The 19774-nt window shown below is 48.7% G+C and overlaps 1 protein-coding gene across 5 annotated transcripts in view; it reads right to left on the minus strand.

Annotated features, from left to right (window-relative positions):
- Positions 1–204: 204 nt before the first annotated feature.
- The window catches only part of DYSF (dysferlin), a 515016-nt gene continuing 495446 nt past the window's right edge, over positions 205–19774 (minus strand). For all 5 annotated transcript variants that reach the window (XM_063925289.1, XM_063925290.1, XM_063925288.1 and 2 more), the window contains 3 exons: positions 14907–15016; positions 8136–8283; positions 205–3080 (listed from right to left, as the gene is read on the minus strand). In XM_063925289.1, coding sequence (XP_063781359.1) covers positions 3042–3080; positions 8136–8283; positions 14907–15016 — 297 coding nt within the window. In that variant the 3' untranslated portion in view covers positions 205–3041. The remainder of the gene's footprint in view (positions 3081–8135; positions 8284–14906; positions 15017–19774) is intronic.

Genomic DNA, 19774 nt, shown 5'->3' on the forward strand with positions numbered 1-19774 from the left:
GGGTTGGCCAGTTTTTTGTAGATTTAATTGAATTCAGATTTCATACAGATTCCCGTTTTTCTCCGGCCATTTAAATAAACGTTTTTGCTGTACATTCGACGCAGTAATTACAGTAATCATCTGCGTAACAATAAGCGATTTCTATCACAAACAACATGGAAACTTGGACGGGAGAGTCCTCACACAGCACAGGAAACGCAGTAATCACACGATAAGCAGCACGCCTTGTCTTTGGCATACGATTTTAATAGTATAAACGTCAACATAAATACAATGAAATAAAAGAATCAGCAGCGATACATTTATAGTGTACTGCTATACTCATGTTTTCCTGTCAAGTAAAAATGTTCTTTTACCAATATCTGTAAACTCTTCATAAGTCACAAATGGTGTTTCCTGCATTTCTAATACTAAGCGGAGGCCAAGGAAAAGGGGGCATCAATTAAAGCAAGGACTGAATGGAAATAGATTGTCAGCTTAGAGAAGAAATGTTTCTGAGGTATCCAAATGGAACAAGGGCATGTAATAAAGATAACCTGTAGGATTTGGGTAGGGCCCCTTATGACAGGGGGCCTGCTTCAGGTCCCAACGCTGTTAGGGCACATGTCGCAAAGTATCGATGTTCGGTACTTTGTGCATGGGCAGAACGGCTGCAGATGTCAGTTGATTGCCAGTATGGAGGCGGGGAAGGGGTGGAGATAACCTCTTGGTAGGAACTGTGACACATCCCCACGAGCCACTCAGGTGTCGCAGATGATCAGGTACTATATCCTACAGTAGGACGCAGCTCAGATCAGGAAGCATCTACGTATACCAGACCCCTCCTGCTACACCATATCTGTGCCCCGTTGCTGCTTCCTAGTAAGCAGCAGCAATGCCACCTCCAACCACCTTTGCATCAGGCCCAGTGCTGGATGTTGCTTGCCTGCCGTACAGCACACCATTTTGCATTTATTTACAGATGTGTCCACATCTAAGTTGCAAAGTCTGTGGCGTTCAAAATGGTCTATTTGCGGCTTGTCCATGTCAACCATCTTGCCAGAGACTTTTTCCTCAAAATATGCGTCTTAATTTCATCGTTAATGCGACAAAAGTACAATGCATGGCTACCCTGACTGCTGGGGCTGGCATTGCATGCGCTCATGTGTGCCGCTCGGTCACTAATCTTTACCAACTCCTTTATGATGAAGTACTAATCTAGTGTGCCCGGTAGACTGTGAGTGACATTGTCTGCGGTTACAATGCAAGTATGACCCTATATTTTGGGGAAAGTACAGGAATTGTTACCCATGGAGAAGGCTAAGGTACCCCAAGCATTTTGCACGTATCAAAGCTTACAGCTACAACTGTAGTGGCAGATTGGGGGAGGGGAGCTCTAACGGGTATGGGACTCAAGGTCGACACCAATTAGGTTGACACCCATTGGTCGACAGTGGGTAGGTTGACACTAGAAATAGGTCGACGCGGACATTTAGTTGACATGAAAAAAGGTCGACATGGGTTTTTTAATGGGATTTTTGTGTCGTTTTCTCAGTCAAGTGATCGGGAACCCCAATTAGTGCACCGCGTCCCCTTGCATAGCGAGCGAACTGCGGGCAATGTGCCTTGCTGCGCTCGGCACAGGTTACCGTTCCCAATTGTAGTCCACGTGGATCATAAAGTATGAAAAAGTCACAAAAAAATGTGAAGTAGTCATGTCAACCTTGTTCAACTCGACCTAATGGCTGTGTCGACCTATTCACTGTCGACCAATGGGTGTCGACCTAAGTGGTGTCGACCTAGAGTCCGGATACAGCTCTAACAGTGGCCACGTTCAGCAATGACGCACAGGCGGCAGATGCACACTAGCAGTTACAGCTGGAGGCGGCGTCTTTTGCAGCTGTAGGATGCATACAATGATGATGACTTGCCATAGGCCAGCCTGGAGGTGATTGCATCTCAGCGCGTGTATGGGCCTAATTCAATTTCTATGCAAACCCAATGGTTTGCGCACAAATACAAAGTTTTGGGGTCTGCACAGGCGAAAGACCCGTTCTGCTCATGTACAGCCTCCCGTCAGCTACAGCATGAATGGCATGCTGCTGAGGCCTCACATTTCACCTTCAAGCAATCCTGGAATAAAAACACACATGTCCATACAGCTGCTGTCTATGACATGGTGCAAATGACAGAAAGCGTTTTGGTTACATGCTGGCTGTTGTCAGTGCATAGCACAGCCAGTCCTCCTGGGAGAGGACCCCTAATGTTAAAGGACTAGCACCCACCCCAGAGATGCAGCACAAAGGCACATAAGAGATATCTGCTAAGGTGCAGGTACAATATACCCAGCATGCATCTCTTTCCTGAGACACCAGACTGTCGTCACAGGGACAAACAGAATGATAACACACACATTCATGCAGCAGGCAGTGAGCGGATCTAGCACTCAAAGCTATATAAGTATGATGCATATACAAGCAGAATTATACGCAAGGCCTGGGTTTTACTGGCTATATAACCCTAACACTGCAAGCGGCGTCTGCAACATGGCTAAAGAGTCCGGGTCACACTTTACTTTGTTACCCATGAACTAAAGTCCCTGTTTCAGACATACTTCACACAAGCATTGGCCAATTATAAAACAATATGAAAGCAATGAGTAGTTTGTTCTATACCATAAAAAAAGGTCTCATGGCTCAACGTTTGCAGTGCCCACGTTCTAACGTCTTATCTATAGAACTACGGGATGAGGTGCGGATGTGTGTTCTCTATCTGTGTGTGTTACAGTCAGCCCGATCGGTGTGTGCATTTTGTTAGTGGTGCAATGTCTAATCTAGATGTGACTGCAGATTATCAGTGTAACGAATCCTGAGTGTCACCAGCGATACCAGTCACTCTGTGCTGGGGTGCTGGAAACACTGGCAGCAGCGTAGGGTGTGTGTAATGTTGCATAAGGTCATACAGGTTACATATCCTGTACAGTTGTCCAACTGTGGTCGCCAAGGAGAAGGTTCCAGTATCTCTGTACAGGAGTCGTCATCTCAGCATCTCATGTTACCTGTCTAACTGTATGGCTTCACCAGTTTCATAGCAGCGTAATTCTGTGAGAGGAAAGAGAGAGAGAGAGAGAGGAGGCGGAAGAGAGGACATATAACCTTATTAGTATCAGGAGTCATAGCGGAACCAGCCCTTCCCAGTTAGTGACAGTAACTGTAAGTGCATTGGATATGGAAAGAGATCTGGATTAGCGTTGGTAGACATGGGGACAGGGAGCTCCCCTGGATCCAGCTGTGGACATCGGAGTATCACAGTTGGCAGTAATGTTGGGCTGTGGTCCTATCAGTGGTGGTTGAGAGGTTGGTATATCCCCATGTTGATCATCTCAAATTCTCAAAATAATTCATGCTTGAGGTCTTGGGTGATGTAGCTAGAAAGGATCCAGGCCCTGTTCTCCGGATGGGAGGTGATCTATCTTACCACACATTGCAAGGGATCCTTTAGTGTAAGGGTCAGGCCACATTAATGTAGGGGGTCTACTGGAAGTAGGTGGGAACCTTTATCTCTCTGAACCACATGGACAGGCACCATTGCATACCTCCCAACATGACCCTCTCCGGGAGGACAGTATGTTCTGTTTCTGAACTTCACTCCTAATTTATGATCACTGTCACCTGTGGTGTAACGCCTTTCTTATCCACTAACCTGTTCAGCACAGGTGATGGCAATCATACATTAAGAAAAAAGTCCAGAAGCAGAGCCTTGTGTCCCTCCTGGAGAGGGTCATGTTGGGAGGTATGCCATTGTGCTGGTGTGCAACAGGTGGAAGTATATACCACACAATGGCAGGAGGTCACCATAACAAGCCTTCTGTTAGGGTCATCACTTCTGGGTGTCTCGCCCATGAGATAAAGTGTCATCTTTATAGAGAGTTGTATACCTTGTACCCCACTGACTCAGAAGCAGCGTTTCTACACAGACAGGATAACTGAGAAATGATGGGTGTGAGACTGACACAGATAATACACTGATATGAGCGGAGATTACAATTCTAATTCAAACAGCCTAAGGCATTCCGTGGCACAACAAGTGCCAGCATTCTCTGCTGGCCAATGGCTGGAAAGCAGGGCCAGACTGTCCATCTGGCACTTCCAATGCCAGGGCTGATTAGTAGCCTCAGCCTATCCCTGCTGGAGGGTGACAGATTGCCTGCCTGTTATATTCAGCAATGTTTCCCAGCTCCATTCCCCAAGGTGACGACCAACAGTGCAGGTTTACAGATATCTTCAGTATCACAAGTGAAATAATTAGCATCACCTGTGGTCAAGCCTTTAATGAGTACACCTGTGCACCAACTAGGTGATCTGGAAAACATGCACTGTTAGGATGTCCCCAAGAACTGGAGTGGGGAAGCACTGGTATAGGGGGTGGATTTTGAGTTTTGCTGGATATGCACCTAGAGCCTAGATAATAGTGCTGGTTATGTGTCAGACCATCAGACAGAGTGAGGGGACTTGGACTACTGTATGCATACCTCCCAACATGACCCTCTCCAGGTGGCACACAATGCTCTGCTCCTGGACTTTCCTCTTAAGCTATGATTACTGGCACCTGTGTTGAACAGGGTAATGGATAAGAAAGACGTTTCACCACAGGTGCTGGCTATCATAAATTAAGAGGGAAGTCCAGGAGCAGAGCATTGTGTCCCTCCTGGAGAGGGTCATGTTGGGAGGTATGCTGTATGCCATGCATACTTGCCTACCTGACCCTCTCCATGAGGGAGAAAATGCTCTATTCCTGGACTTTCCTGGTAATGTATGATTGCCATCACCTGTGGTGAGCTAGTTAATTGATAAGAAAGGCGTTTCACCACAGGTGATGGCAATCATACATTACCAGGAAAGTCCAGGAACAGAGCATTTTCTCCCTCATGGAGAGGGTCAGGTAGGCAAGTATGATGCCATGTAGTATATAGAAGTGATTTAATGCCCAGTAGACATACTTGCCTACCTGACCCTCTCCATGAGGGAGAAAATGCTCTGTTCCTGGACTTTCCTGGTAATGTATGATTGCCATCACCTGTGGTGAGCTAGTTATTTGATAAGAAAGGTGTTTCACCACAGGTGATGGCAATCATACATTACCAGGAAAGTCCAGGAACAGAGCATTTTCTCCCTCATGGAGAGGGTCAGGTAGGCAAGTATGCCAGTAGAAAAACTCCATCTAGTGAGTAAGTGTGGAAGTAGCACGTCCAGGAGGTTCGGATGCAACAGTCAGTTACTCCAGAATGACACATCTGTAATATGCTATGGGTAAAATATAGACACATGTGCTCCTATATTATATAATCCCTAATATTATAGAACATAATGGGGAGGGGTTTATTATCTATATGTATATAGTGCCAGTGTGTTTTGTTGTGCTGTACAATTGGGAAAATAGGGGGAGAGGTTTCAAATCTTCAAAAGAGAGAAGTTGCCTATCTACCTATTGCAAGAGTCCAATCTATAGGGCAGGCATTCCCAACTTTAGTCCTCAAAGCACACCAACAGTCCAGTTTTTAGTGATATCCATGCTTGAACACAGGTGTCATGAGAGTTATTTTTATTCAACCATCTATGCTGAAGCCTGGATATCACTAAAACCTGCACTGTTTAGACTTGTAATATATTGGAGCAAATGACATTTAACCATTTGCTCCCAAACACGGGAAAGCGGACAAAAATGGTCAGACAAATTGGTTACATCCATTTTTTGTCAGTTTCCGGCATTTCAGAGCAAATGGTCAATTGTCATTTGCTCCCACACATTAGCAGATTTTCATTCCAACCGGCCAGATTGGACAATAAATCTTTAGGTGTATGGTCAGCTTGAGTGTGCCTTAAGGACCAAGGATGGGACATGCCTGCTATAGGGGAATAGGAAAGTGATATTGTACATGAAGGTAAGTGCCACATATGGAAAATGCTTAGCGAGCAGTATGATCCAGTCTACAAAAATGTTGGCAGCACTTTAGGGATGTACTGTAATCAGTGGGCTGAGGGAGTATGGAAGAACACAAGTACATTTTGTTTGAACTGTGCAGAGGGTTAGGGAAGTAAAACACAGTCCAGACTCTTTTAATGATGACATAATTGTAAAGTGGTAAGACTGCGCACAGAGCACCCCGTTTTGTTCATGGTAGCAGCTGCACAGTTGTTGGTCCTTACTCTCACAAATCTGTGTGCATCTAGTAAAATTAAAGACTACGGTGTTAGTTTAAATTTTGATCAGAACATTTTAGCTTGCAGCTTTGATCACGGGTCCCCAATTCCTTGCAGGAACTAGGTATCCGTGACGTGGGCTGCAATATAGCATAACTGCCCAGGAAATTATGGGGATCCACACAAGACACGTATTAGTATACGTATAGCTTCCTGTTCCTGGGACCCATGTGGTTTAGGCGTGGTCAGCAACGAATAATCTCCCTCTTCCACAGAAATCTGCGTCATTTTTCCTTCCTTAGCCTCATCTTATAGCCCAATAATATCCAAATGAAAGACTAAGAATCCACAGAGTGATACCCAGATTACTTAGACACGAGGCCGCTCGGAAGGTGCGGGTGGCTTGCAGATTTGGAGATAAGCCCAGACGCTGCCAACAAGTAATAAAACTAATTAGATTGTGGAACACCCTGAGGCCCTGTGGGTTAGTGCCTAACATGAAGCTGTCTGCTGTCTCTGCGTGTCCTGTGAGTGAGCATTCCCAGAGGGACAGTGACTGAGAGGTTGTGGCACGGACAGATGGGACAGCTGCCTGGGCCACTTAGAAGTGGGGCTCCCAAATCCAGGCCCTATCTTCACTGTGTTCTTTCTATGTATAATTTCCCTCTGTCAGTGTTGTATAGGGAGGACAATCCCGGGCCGTTTTTTCAATCCCGGGATTCGGGATTGAAAAACGGTCAATCCCAGGATTCCCGGGATTACAGTAGGGATTAGAGAAAATTGTAGGGAGCAGCGCTAGAGGGAGTGTGTAGGTAGCGGTGCGGGAGGTAGGGAGTGTGTAGGTAGCGGTGCGGGAGGTAGGGAGGGTGTAGTAGGTAGCGGAGCGGGACTCAGTCAGGACAGAGGGTGTAGGTCGCGGCAGGGAGGGAGGAAGGCTGCACGGAGGGAGAGAGGGTGGGTGTCAGTAACAGTACTTACTATTAGACAGGCGGCAACCATTAAAACACTGAACGCGGCGGCATTTCAAATGAAGCACCGGCCGCCAGCCAACCAGAGCTGGCGGACCGGCAGCCAATCAGGGAAGCAGCCGCAGCAGTCGCTCCTGATTGGCTGCCGCTGCAGCTTCCCTGATTGGCTGCCGGTCCGCCAGCTCTGATTGGCTGGCGGCCGGCGCTACATTTGAAGTGCTGCGCGCGTTCTACTTGTTCATGGCTGCTGCCCCCCTAAATGAGTAAGTATTATTACTTACACACCAACCCTCCTGCCGCCGCGCATGCGCAGAATAATCCCGTGAATCCCGGGATTGGATGCTCCAATCCCGGGATTCAAATCCCGGCATTTTTGGGCCCAAATCTCGGGATCCCGCAGATCCCGATCCCGGGATTGGCCTCCCTAGAGTTGTATCTTTCGTACACTACTATAGGGGGCAGATTCCGTTGTCCAGATGGGCCTTGTAGGAGCCACATGCCATCAAAATAACTATCTCAGACAGTTCTCAATCTCATACTGTGTCCCAGGCCGGGTGGTCATAGCCACAGCCTATAAAACCAAAACCCACCCTCCAGCCACCGTACTGCCCACAAATCATAGATTACACAACACCATGGGGCTGACGTACAGCCAAAACAGAGGTCTGCCTGCTGGGGAGAGACTGTGGTGAGGAGCCTTACCGTTGCGATGAATGGTTCCAGCATTCTGGGAAATGGTAGATTCAATATGACAGTACAGACAACTATTTCTGAAATTAGCCAGGACACTTCCGCCATTAGGTATAATGGGCATACTGAGGGTATTATTTCGCCCTCCTGTTGGGTAACCCTAATCAGAGGTTAGGTCAGGCTGACCTTTGCCTCCACCAATGACCCTATGTAACTACTATATATCACAGTAGAGGGCAGAGGCTCAGTATGATTGCCAGTGACCTCTCCTGGAAGCCAGCCACGGTTGACATCTTACCGGGAAGGAGTACAGGAAGATTCCAAGGAAGAGCAGCAAGATGAAGACGATGAAGAACACCAGGATCAGCCACTTGTATCGTCTCCAGAGGATATACTTCAGGGTCTTGTATGGAGAGGTAAACCACAGGAATGACGTCTCGGGGCGCCTGGAAGTGAATGGTATTCATCAGGGTATCACGCATTGGCCACATGGAACCACAGTACAGATGCACTATGGTATGTGTGTATCTACAAGTGGCATGATGGAGTGTCTGTCACTTGGTGCACTATTGTGCCATCTGCCTGTTATCATGCCATAAATAAAAAGTTATCTATATAATGTAGACTGAGGAGTCAATGTGACAGGTGATTCAGCAGGATCCAGTAGTATCTTCTGCAGTGAGGATCTCAGATATAGGGGGAGATTTATGAAGCTTGGAGAGACATAAAGTACCATCCAACCAGCTCCTATAATTTTTCAAATACTGATTTTGACATGTCAGGTAGGAGCTGACTGGCTGGTACTTCATCTCTCTCCATTTTATCTCTATTACACCAGGTAATGTACAGGCACCTTCAGATGTCTATTAATGTGTGCCGGGCATGGTGTTACCATGCTAACGTCATGCACAGCATTAGTCTAAGATCAATAACATCCACAGTATGCCACCAGCTGTCACCCAGTCATTTATATACACATGATGAAGCAAGGAGCAATGCAGGATACAGAACTGCACCTTATTTACAATAATTTTTATGTCATGTGAGGCTTATTAGGTGGAGTCTTCTTACAGCTTGGCCAGGGAAGGAGCAGGAGTGTGAGAGTGTGACAGGCCGACTGCAGACAGTAACTCACTGAATGTGAACGGCATGGCCGACAGTGTGAGACACTGAGTGTGTGCTGTGCACTGCGTGAGACACTGAGTGTGTGCAGTATACTGTGTGAGACACGGAGTGTGTTCTGTACACTGCGTGAGACACTGAAGGCTAAATGTAATAGGCTGCCACTTGGGAAAACGTGCATATTTTACCACAAATGTACAAGTTTTGCGAAAATCGCATCTTTTTATTTATCCCAAAAATTAAGCCTCCCTGCATGCTGGTACTTGGAGAACCACAAGTACCAGCATGTGGGGAATTAATGGGTCCACTGGTACCTGTAGTTCCACAACAAAAGAAATACCCCAAAAAAGACAATACACACACACATACACCTTAAAAGTAAAAGTTTATTTACACACACATACACATACTTACCTAGTGTCCCACGAAGAACCTTGGTCCCCTTGTCCAAGTAGCATTCATTAGGGTACCTGTAACAAGAATCCATTAGGGTACCTGTAACAAGAATCCATTAGGATACCTGTAACATGGATCCCCTTTCCCCGAATGCCGGGACCCCCTGTGACTCCTGTCACTAGAGGACCTGGCAGCCAATCAGGGAGCGCCACGTCATAGCGCTCTCCTGATTGGCTGTGCGCTCCTGGTCTGTCAAGTAGGCTATAATAGAGGATCGTGGTCCTCCATTATAGTCAATGGTGGGAAAACTGCAGTCTGCGGCTAACTGCAAGGTTAACTGAGGTCACTCTTGTGGGTGCCTGGAGGGGGGGACCCCTTTATTTTAGGAGTCCCCACTCCCCCAGCGAACCCCGACCATGGATGACTAGTTGAGGGGAGTGATGCTGTGGCCGCAGGGACCTACTGTATATAAAAGTGTCCCCCGAATGCGGCATCACCTCCCTGGCACCCTGTGCTGGTTTCAAAAATATGGCGGACCCCTACTTCTTTTGTTCCCTGTATTTTTGGAACCAGGACCGGTCCAAGAGCCCGGTCGTTAAAATACGGGGGAACCCCAGTCATTATCCCCTTCCCCCCCGTATTTTTACAACCAGGTCGTGTTTAAAGAGCTCTGGGCTGGTTATGCTTTAGGAGGGGGAGGGATCTGTACGTAATTTTTTTAAATTTTTTAACACTTTCTTTACTTTTACAGACAGAAGCATTCACGGATCTCACTGATCTGTTCATGCTTCTAAGTAATAAAAACATGACCTAAAAACTGCATGTTTTTATTACTAGAAAATCACATGTTTCCTTTACTAAAAATCGACAACAATCGCATGTGAATTCCGTTTTAACCTTAAAAATCGCATCCTATTACATCTAGCCTTGACTGTGTACTGTACACAGAGCGAAACACTGAGTGTTCTGTACACAGTGTGAGACACTGAGTGTACTATACACATTGTGAGACACGGAGTGTGTACTGTGCACAGCGTGAGACACGGAGTGTGTACTGTACACATTGTGAGACACGGAGTGTGTACTGTACACAGCGTGATACACTGAGTGTACTATACACAGTGTGAGACACTGAGTGTACTATACACAGTGTGAGACACGGAGTGTGTACTGTATACAGCGTGAGACACGGAGTGTGTACTGTACACAGCGTGAGACACGGAGTGTGTACTGTACACATTGTGAGACACGGAGTGTGTACTGTACACAGCGTGATACACTGAGTGTACTATACACAGTGTGAGACACTGAGTGTACTATACACAGTGTGAGACACGGAGTGTGTACTGTATACAGCGTGAGACACGGAGTGTGTACTGTACACAGCGTGAGACACGGAGTGTGTACTGTACACATTGTGAGACACGGAGTGTGTACTGTACACAGCGTGATACACTGAGTGTGTACTGTACACAGCGTGAGACACTGAGTGTACTGTACACAGCGTGAGACACGGAGTGTGTCCTGTACACAGCGTGAGACACGGAGTGTGTACTGTACACAGCGTGAGACACGGAGTGTGTACTGTACACAGCGTGAGACACGGAGTGTACTGTACACAGCGTGAGACACGGAGTGTACTGTACACAGCGTGAGACACGGAGTGTACTGTACACAGCGTGAGACACTGAGTGTACTGTACACAGCGTGAGACACGGAGTGTGTACTGTACACAGCGTGAGACACGGAGTGTGTACTGTACACAGCGTGAGACACGGAGTGTGTACTGTACACAGCGTGAGACACGGAGTGTGTACTGTACACAGCGTGAGACACGGAGTGTGTACTGTACACAGCGTGAGACACGGAGTGTGTCCTGTACACAGCGTGAGACACGGAGTGTGTCCTGTACACAGCGTGAGACACGGAGTGTGTCCTGTACACAGCGTGAGACACGGAGTGTGTCCTGTACACAGCGTGAGACACGGAGTGTGTCCTGTACACAGCGTGAGACACGGAGTGTGTCCTGTACACAGCGTGAGACACGGAGTGTGTCCTGTACACAGCGTGAGACACGGAGTGTGTCCTGTACACAGCGTGAGACACGGAGTGTGTCCTGTACACAGCGTGAGACACGGAGTGTGTACTGTACACAGCGTGAGACACGGAGTGTGTACTGTACACAGCGTGAGACACGGAGTGTGTACTGTACACAGCGTGAGACACGGAGTGTGTACTGTACACAGCGTGAGACACGGAGTGTGTACTGTACACAGCGTGAGACACGGAGTGTGTGCTGTGCACAGCGTGAGACACGGAGTGTGTACTGTACACAGCGTGAGACACGGAGTGTGTACTGTACACAGCGTGAGACACGGAGTGTGTGCTGTACACAGCGTGAGACACAGAGTGTGTACTGTACACAGCGTGAGACACGGAGTGTGTGCTGTGCACAGCGTGAGACACGGAGTGTGTACTGTACACAGCGTGAGACGCTGAGTGTGTACTTTGTTAAAAACGTTTTCGAACCAGCGCTCCAACACAGTAGTGCTGCAATCTCCGCTGAAGTGGTCACCCCCACTTCCAAGGGAACTTTTAGACACTGTACAAAATGCAGATATGCGCACCCTGGGGTATTATAGGATAATTATATATTTTGTGGAGAACGTTCAATGTTCAGATGTTCAAATCCTTCCCTTTAGAGTAAGAACAGAATTCCTCCCCGTAGATATTCCGGTAAAGTCTGTCACCGAAAACCTGTAGGCACTCTCTGCGGCCGGTACCCTCCTCACTCGTAAGTGGCGCTCTGTCTCGGATGCCTCTGTGCCGCAGCTCTGCTGTGACTGGTGATTTTCAAAATCGTAACTCGTAGCGTTTCGGAACAGCCAATGACAGGGTGATTCCAAGCTCTCCACGCGTGCCCGACACGCGTGGAGAGCTTGGAATCACCCTGTCATTGGCCCGGTCACAGCAGAGCTGCGGCACAGAGGCATCCGAGACAGAGCGCCACTTACGAGTGAGGAGGGTACCGGCCGCAGAGAGTGCCTACAGGTTTTCGGTGACAGACTTTACCGGAATATCTACGGGGAGGAATTCTGTTCTTACTCTAAAGGGAAGGATTTGAACATCTGAATATTGAACGTTCTCCACAAAATATATAATTATCCTATAATACCCCAGGGTGCGCATATCTGCATTTTGTACGCTGAGTGTGTACTGTACACAGCGTGAGACGCTGAGTGTACTGTACACAGTGTGAGACACTATGTACGGTACACAGTGTGAGACACGGAGTGCGTACTGTACACAGAGTGAGACACTGAGTGTACTGTACACCGTGTGAGACACGATGTACGGTACAGAGTGAGACATGGAGTGTGTACTGTACACTGTGCAAGACACTTAGGGGCTGATTCAGACCAGATCGCCGGTCAGCGACGGTATGGTGCAAAATTTCCAAACGCAAGGAGATTGACAGGAAGAGGGCGTTTGTGGGTGGCAACTGACCGTTTGCAGGGAGGGAAACTGACGTCAATTCCGGTCCCGATCAGCCTGATGTGATGGCAGCGGCTGATAAGTCCTGGGCTGCGCAGAGACTGCACAAGATCAGTTTGTACAGCTCTGCTACACATGCGACTGCACACTAACACAGCTAAAATACCCTCCCCCTGTAGGCGGCGACTATCTGATCGCAGCAGGGCAAAAATCGCTGCCCAGCGATCAGGTCTGAATTACCCCCTTAGTGTGTACGGTACACTGAGTGTCAGACTGAGTGAGTAAAGCTGGGTACACACTGAGTGATATATATGGCAAGTGGTTTGGCGGATGGGTATAAACGATATGTCTGTGAATGATGTAGCTCACAGACATATCTGATCTGGCTGTGGATGCAGTGATCTGCGCCCATCTCTGAATAAGGTCCTATGGCTAGGACAGAAATGGCTCAGTGTAGTGTACCTGGCACACGTTATGGCTCGGCGTTGTGTACCTGGCACACGTTACGGCTCAGTGCTGTGTACCTGGCACACGTTACGGCTCAGTGCTGTGTACCTGGCACACGTTACGGCTCAGTGCTGTGTACCTGGCATACGTTACGGCTCAGTGCTGTGTACCTGGCACACATTATGGCTCAGTGCTGTGTACCTGGCACACATTACGGCTCAGTGCTGTGTACCTGGCACACATTATGGCTCAGTGTTGTGTACCTGGCACACGTTATGGCTCAGCGTTGTGTACCTGGCACACGTTGCGGCTCAGTGCTGTGTACCTGGCACACGTTGCGGCTCAGTGCTGTGTACCTGGCACACGTTGCGGCTCAGTGCTGTGTACCTGGCACACATTACGGCTCAGTGTAGTGTACCTGGCACACGTTGCGGCTCAGTGCTGTGTACCTGGCACACATTATGGCTCAGTGTAGTGTACCTGGCACACATTATGGCTCAGTGCTGTGTACCTGGCACACGTTACGGCTCAGTGCTGTGTACCTGGCACACGTTGCGGCTCAGTGCTGTGTACCTGGCACACATTATGGCTCAGTGTAGTGTACCTGGCACACATTATGGCTCAGTGCTGTGTACCTGGCACACGTTACGGCTCAGTGCTGTGTACCTGGCACACGTTACGGCTCAGTGCTGTGTACCTGGCACACGTTACGGCTCAGTGCTGTGTACCTGGCACACATTACGGCTCAGTGTAGTGTACCTGGCACACATTATGGCTCAGTGTAGTGTACCTGGCACACATTATGGCTCAGTGCTGTGTACCTGGCACACGTTACGGCTCAGTGTAGTGTACCTGGCACATGTTATGGCTCAGTGCTGTGTACCTGGCACACGTTACGGCTCAGTGCTGTGTACCTGGCATACGTTGCGGCTCAGTGCTGTGTACCTGGCACACGTTGCGGCTCAGTGCTGTGTACCTGGCACACATTACGGCTCAGTGTAGTGTACCTGGCACACGTTACGACTCAGTGCTGTGTACCTGGCACACGTTACGGCTCAGTGCTGTGTACCTGGCACACGTTACGGCTCAGTGCTGTGTACCTGGCACACGTTACGGCTCAGTGCTGTGTACCTGGCACACGTTACGGCTCAGTGCTGTGTACCTGGCACACGTTACGGCTCAGTGCTGTGTACCTGGCACACGTTACGGCTCAGTGCTGTGTACCTGGCACACGTTACGGCTCAGTGCTGTGTACCTGGCACACGTTACGGCTCAGTGCTGTGTACCTGGCACACGTTACGGCTCAGTGCTGTGTACCTGGCACACGTTACGGCTCAGTATAGTAAGCTTGGCACAGATAAGGCTCTGCCTGTTACACATTATATTAGTGGATGGGAGTGTGGTTTGAGCAAAGTACAGTAACTGACAGGCTGCGACCTATTGCTGGGAGAAAGGAAAATATCATAACAAGGAGATATTGGAACAGCACTGACTAGTGTAGTGGCTCCTACTATGAATTGTGTCCAGGGCCCCTTTTAGTTTCTCTGACAACCCTGTAAATGTACTAAGCTGAAACACAAAAGCAAGTCAGTGAGCTGGGAGATCTTACTTGGGGTCCTCCAGTTTGGGGTTCATGTTTGGTTCTTCTCGGCCAATCCCAGCCGGACGTTCATCCCGCTCTTGTTCATTGACAATCTCTAGAGTCATTTCCAGCTTCCCCTGAAAGACAAGAAACAGAGGCAGCTGTGGATGAGACGCTTCTCATAAGTCTAACAGCCAGCAACGTTACAGCGATGTTCCACATACCGGGTTCCTGATATCCCTCCTCCAGGCTTGGAGGGTGGATGGTGGAACTGAAGTATGACCACAAAGGCTTACTATTACATTTTATCTGATTCATTTTTATCTCAAGACATTGCCTGTTTCCGTTACTACATGTGCCAAACACATAATGCATCAAAATCAGACTTAAATACGTGGACAGAGGGGGTCATTCCGATCTGACCGCACGCTAGGATTTTTCGCTGCGATCAGGTCAGAACTGCGCATGCATATGCTCCGCAATGCGCAGGCGCGTCGTACGGGTACAAAGCGGATCATTGCTGAGCGATGGATTAAACAAAGAATCTGTTCGCACAGCCGATCGCAGGGAGATTGACAGGAAGAAGGCGTTTGTGGGTGGCAACTGACCATTTTCTGGGAGTGGTTGGAAAAACGCAGGCGTGTCCAAGCATTTGCAGGGCGGGTGTCTGACGACAATTCGGGGACCAGACAGGCTGAAGTGATCGCAGCGGGTGAGTAAGTTCTGAGCTACTCAGAAACTGCATATAAAAATTTTGTACCGCCCGGCTGCACATTTGCACAACTAAAATACACTCCTCTATAGGCGGCGACTATCTGATCGCACCACTGCAAAAAATAGCTAGCGAGCGATCAACTCGGAATGACCCCCGGAATTCGATAGTGCATACGGACTGAGCCATCCTTCGATGGAAAACACTATCCATGAAATGAGGGTCACTGGGCTGTAACTGGGCAGCGACCAGACGTCCGCACGGAACTAACCATTGGACGCGGCAGCTGACTTCAGTACTCATTGGCAGCGTGGGGGCAGAGATGGCATCTTCTGCACTCAGCACAGGGCTCCTGTAAATCCTGATACTAAAGACAACAGCTGCAGATGTAAGATATTGTATGCAATAGGCATCCACAGTCTCCTGGAGATTTAGTGCACACAGGAAGATTCTCACATTACTATAATGTGGTATGTAGGCATCCGTGGTCAGATGGAACAGCGGCTGCAAATGTGTCTGACTCGGAATCAGGCCCCAAATGCATATACCCGTACAGTATGAAGACTTGTGCTTATTGCTGACTTCTGTCTCCCGGTGCACAGTACAGAGTACAGCAAGGGAATGTTTGCCCAGTTGGGACAATAAGACGTCTCATCATCCACAGATACACCATTTATGGGGGAATGCTCCTTCATGGAACAAGACACCACAGCACCTATATATGTCCGATTGTGATCCACACACAGCACTACTGTATATAGTGGTACATTAGGTGTGATGGGAGCTCACGATGATGCATTGTGTGTGATGGGGACAAGGAACGTGAAGTGAGGTGAATGGCTCAGGAGGCACTGGCTAGTAACAGAGTCAGATTTACACACAATATCTGAGCCTATGGGTTCATGTGGGCATTACACACAGGTGCAGCAGTATATACATGTGGGCATTATACACAGGTGCAGCAGTATATACATGTGGGCATTACACACAGGTGCAGCAGTATATACATGTGGGCATTATACACAGGTGCAGCAGTATATACATGTGAGCATTATACACAGGTACAGCAGTATATACAAGTGAGCATTATACAAAGGTGCAGCAGTATATACATGTGGGCATTATACACAGGTGCAGCAGTATATACATGTGAGCATTATACACAGGTGCAGCAGTATATACATGTGAGCATTATACACAGGTGCAGCAGTATATACATGTGGGCATTATACACAGGTGCAGCAGTATATACATGTGAGCATTATACACAGGTGCAGCATTAAATACATGTGGGCATTACTCACAGGTGCAGAATATACATGTGAGCATTATACACAGGTGCAGCAGTGTATACATGTGGCCATTATACACAGGTGCAGCAGTATATACATGTGGGCATTATACACAGATGCACAGTGTATAGCTCCTAGGCCCTGGTTCTTCTTAAAAGCCTGCAGTGTTTCCCCTGGGAGCCTCCCAGGGGAGGATGGATCCTCCTGGGGAGGAGGATGATGGAGAGTCCCAGGCTGCAAGGCCTGAGGGAGGCCCTGGGAATTCTGACATACCTATTGCAGTGGAAGCCTCAGTGCTGGAGGATTTGGACAGTACAGCATTTCCAGTGATTGTGGGTCCGGTGATGAAACAGGATCCCCAACTGGAGACCCCCAAACCGCAGGATACCGGCTCTCTGAGTGAGGTAACCCAGGGAGGTGATAAGGTGAATGAACTTGCCTGTGGTGGGGCGGGGGTTAGTGCTGCAGGTGGAGATGCTGAGGTTTCTGATTGCAGCCTGGAGGATTCAACATCCTCTAGTGAGAAATACATGAATATGAGTCTAGAGGAATTAAGAATGGAGCAGAACCGTATATACTCCCGTATTACTTATAAAAAAAGAAGGCGTAACTGTAGCAGCAGATGGGAGAGAGTTGTCCTGAAAGATGAACTTTGGGAGCTGAATGACACTTTGGCTGCAGTTAAAAAGAGGATTAAAATGTTGCAGGATCAGGCTCTATTGCAAAAGGAAAAAGCACTGCTAGAGTCCATACCAGGACAAGATGGCGGATGTGATGGCGGCCCGGTCCCGGCGGGTTCTGTGGCGGCATCTGGGCTCATAGTTCCAGTGGAAGACATGGAAGTGGGCAGCCAGACTGCGGAAGAAGTGGTGGATATCGTGGGCCATGATGGAGGTGAAACTTCTGGGATTGTGTCTGGTGCCGTGGATACCGAGGGGAACCCTGCGATGACGTCATCCTGTGCTTTCCATGAGGGGGAGGCGTCTCTCCCAGAGAGAGTGCTGGGTGGTGGCAGTGCAGGGGGCATGGTGGCTGCCGGGTTGACGGCGGGTGCCGGAGCTCTGGTGGCTGCTAATGCTTCCTGTGGACTTGCTCCCGATGCACTTGTCTCTGAAGCTGCGGATATGGGGACGGCGCGGGCCGTGGTAGATGCTGAGGCTGGCTCTCCCTGTAAGCCAGCAGCAACTGGCTCTGGCTTAGTCGCTGTGGTGGCTGAGGGGGGCGGGGCCAAAGACGCATCATGTGTGACATCACGAGTGACATCATTAACTGCATCAATGGGAATTCCGGAGTATGAAGCCATATTGAAAACTGGGCAAAGACTGGCCCAAGGACTGCCGGCAGTTGATAAGAGCAGCTTAACCCCTGAGGAGACTACACTGGTAGAAACAGTTTACGGAGATATGGATATGCCTGTGAGGGCTTTAGCGGCCGTAAGCTTGATCCAGGCAAACCAAACTAGGGTGGCTGGTGGGGCTGGTAGTGCGGGTATAGAGGTCAGTAAGAAGGTAAATGTTCAGGCACCCAAGGGTCTCCCTGTAATCCCTCCTGTGGTTAGACCAGGATCTGGTTCATATGCCAAAACTTTGGAGGGTTCTGGTTGGGCTAGTACTGGTCCTCAGCTTGGGGTAAGTGGGGGTCAGCCTATAAAAAGGCGCAATGTGGTTCAGTTTAGATGGGTAGGGGAGGGGGAGGCTCCTTCAAAGTCGGAGTTCTTGGATATAGTATTCTCGCTTGGTTTTAGGGCCGCAGACCTTTTTGCGTGCATCCATCCGGTGAGAACTCCCGACTTTGATCTGAGCTTCCTCTCCCTGAATGGCTTGCAAGCTTTTGGCTCCCAATGGGAGAAGAACAAGACCAAGGAGCCGTACTGCCATTTTAAAACCAACACCATCACCAGGCAGGATAGGGTAAAGATTACTGTTCTGGTGCGCAATGAGTCACTACCGTCTGCGGATATCGTATATTGGTTGTCCAGGTCCTGCACAGTGTTGTCCCCGCTTGAGAAATTTGATTACACTAAGGGGGTCTGGGGTGGTGCCTATTCGACCTTTGTGAGGCTGCACCAGGTAGGGACTGAGACTAAGCACATACCATCTGCTGCTTATATTGGCCGTGACCGGCTTCAGTGCTTCTATCCTGGGCAGCCCAGAACTTGTCACAAGTGTGGTGACTTTCGCCACCTTAGTAATGATTGTACGGTTGTTAAATGTGCTTTGTGTGGCCAGATGGGGCATGGGTCCCGTGAGTGTAATAAGGTGAGGTGCAATCTCTGCGGAGCGGATGGCCATCCCTATAGTCGGTGCCCTAAAGCATTGCATAATCATGATGCAGGGGTGGTTGAGGAGGCACTAGAAATCAGGCCCAGTCATGAGGATAACATGGTGGTTGCTTTACAGCATCAGGATATGTTGAGGAAACTAGAAGCTGGCGGGGTAGGGAAAGTACAGGTCGAAAGGGGGGAAGCATCTTTTCAGGCAGTGAGTAAAGGCAGGAGGAAGAAGCTGAAAAAGAAGGGGGTGGACGTTGTATGCTCTAATAGGTTTGACGTTTTGTCCTCTGCTGATGATGAGGATGAGGGGGAGGTAGTCATGGTTGGGGGAAAAGAGCTAGTGTTTGTTCCGAATACTTCTAAAAGTAAAAAGCCAAAACAGGCCTCTAATCTGTCTGTTGATGGGGTGGCAGTTACGGTCAAAGCTAAACAGGAAAAGGGGGGATGTGGTAAAGTTCAGAGCAAAACCAAGCACTTAGATAGTTCTCAGGGGGATCTAGAGTGGGATCCTACAGGGACAGAGTTAAGCCAGGCCTTGGTACCGTTATTAAATAAGGTTGAGGTAGTGCAGAGTTCAGAGGGGAAGGCCCCTCAATCTCCGGGAGAGGTGATGGTGGTG

The sequence above is a fragment of the Pseudophryne corroboree genome, chromosome 1 (assembly GCF_028390025.1).
Source record: "Pseudophryne corroboree isolate aPseCor3 chromosome 1, aPseCor3.hap2, whole genome shotgun sequence".
NCBI lineage: Eukaryota > Metazoa > Chordata > Amphibia > Anura > Myobatrachidae > Pseudophryne > Pseudophryne corroboree.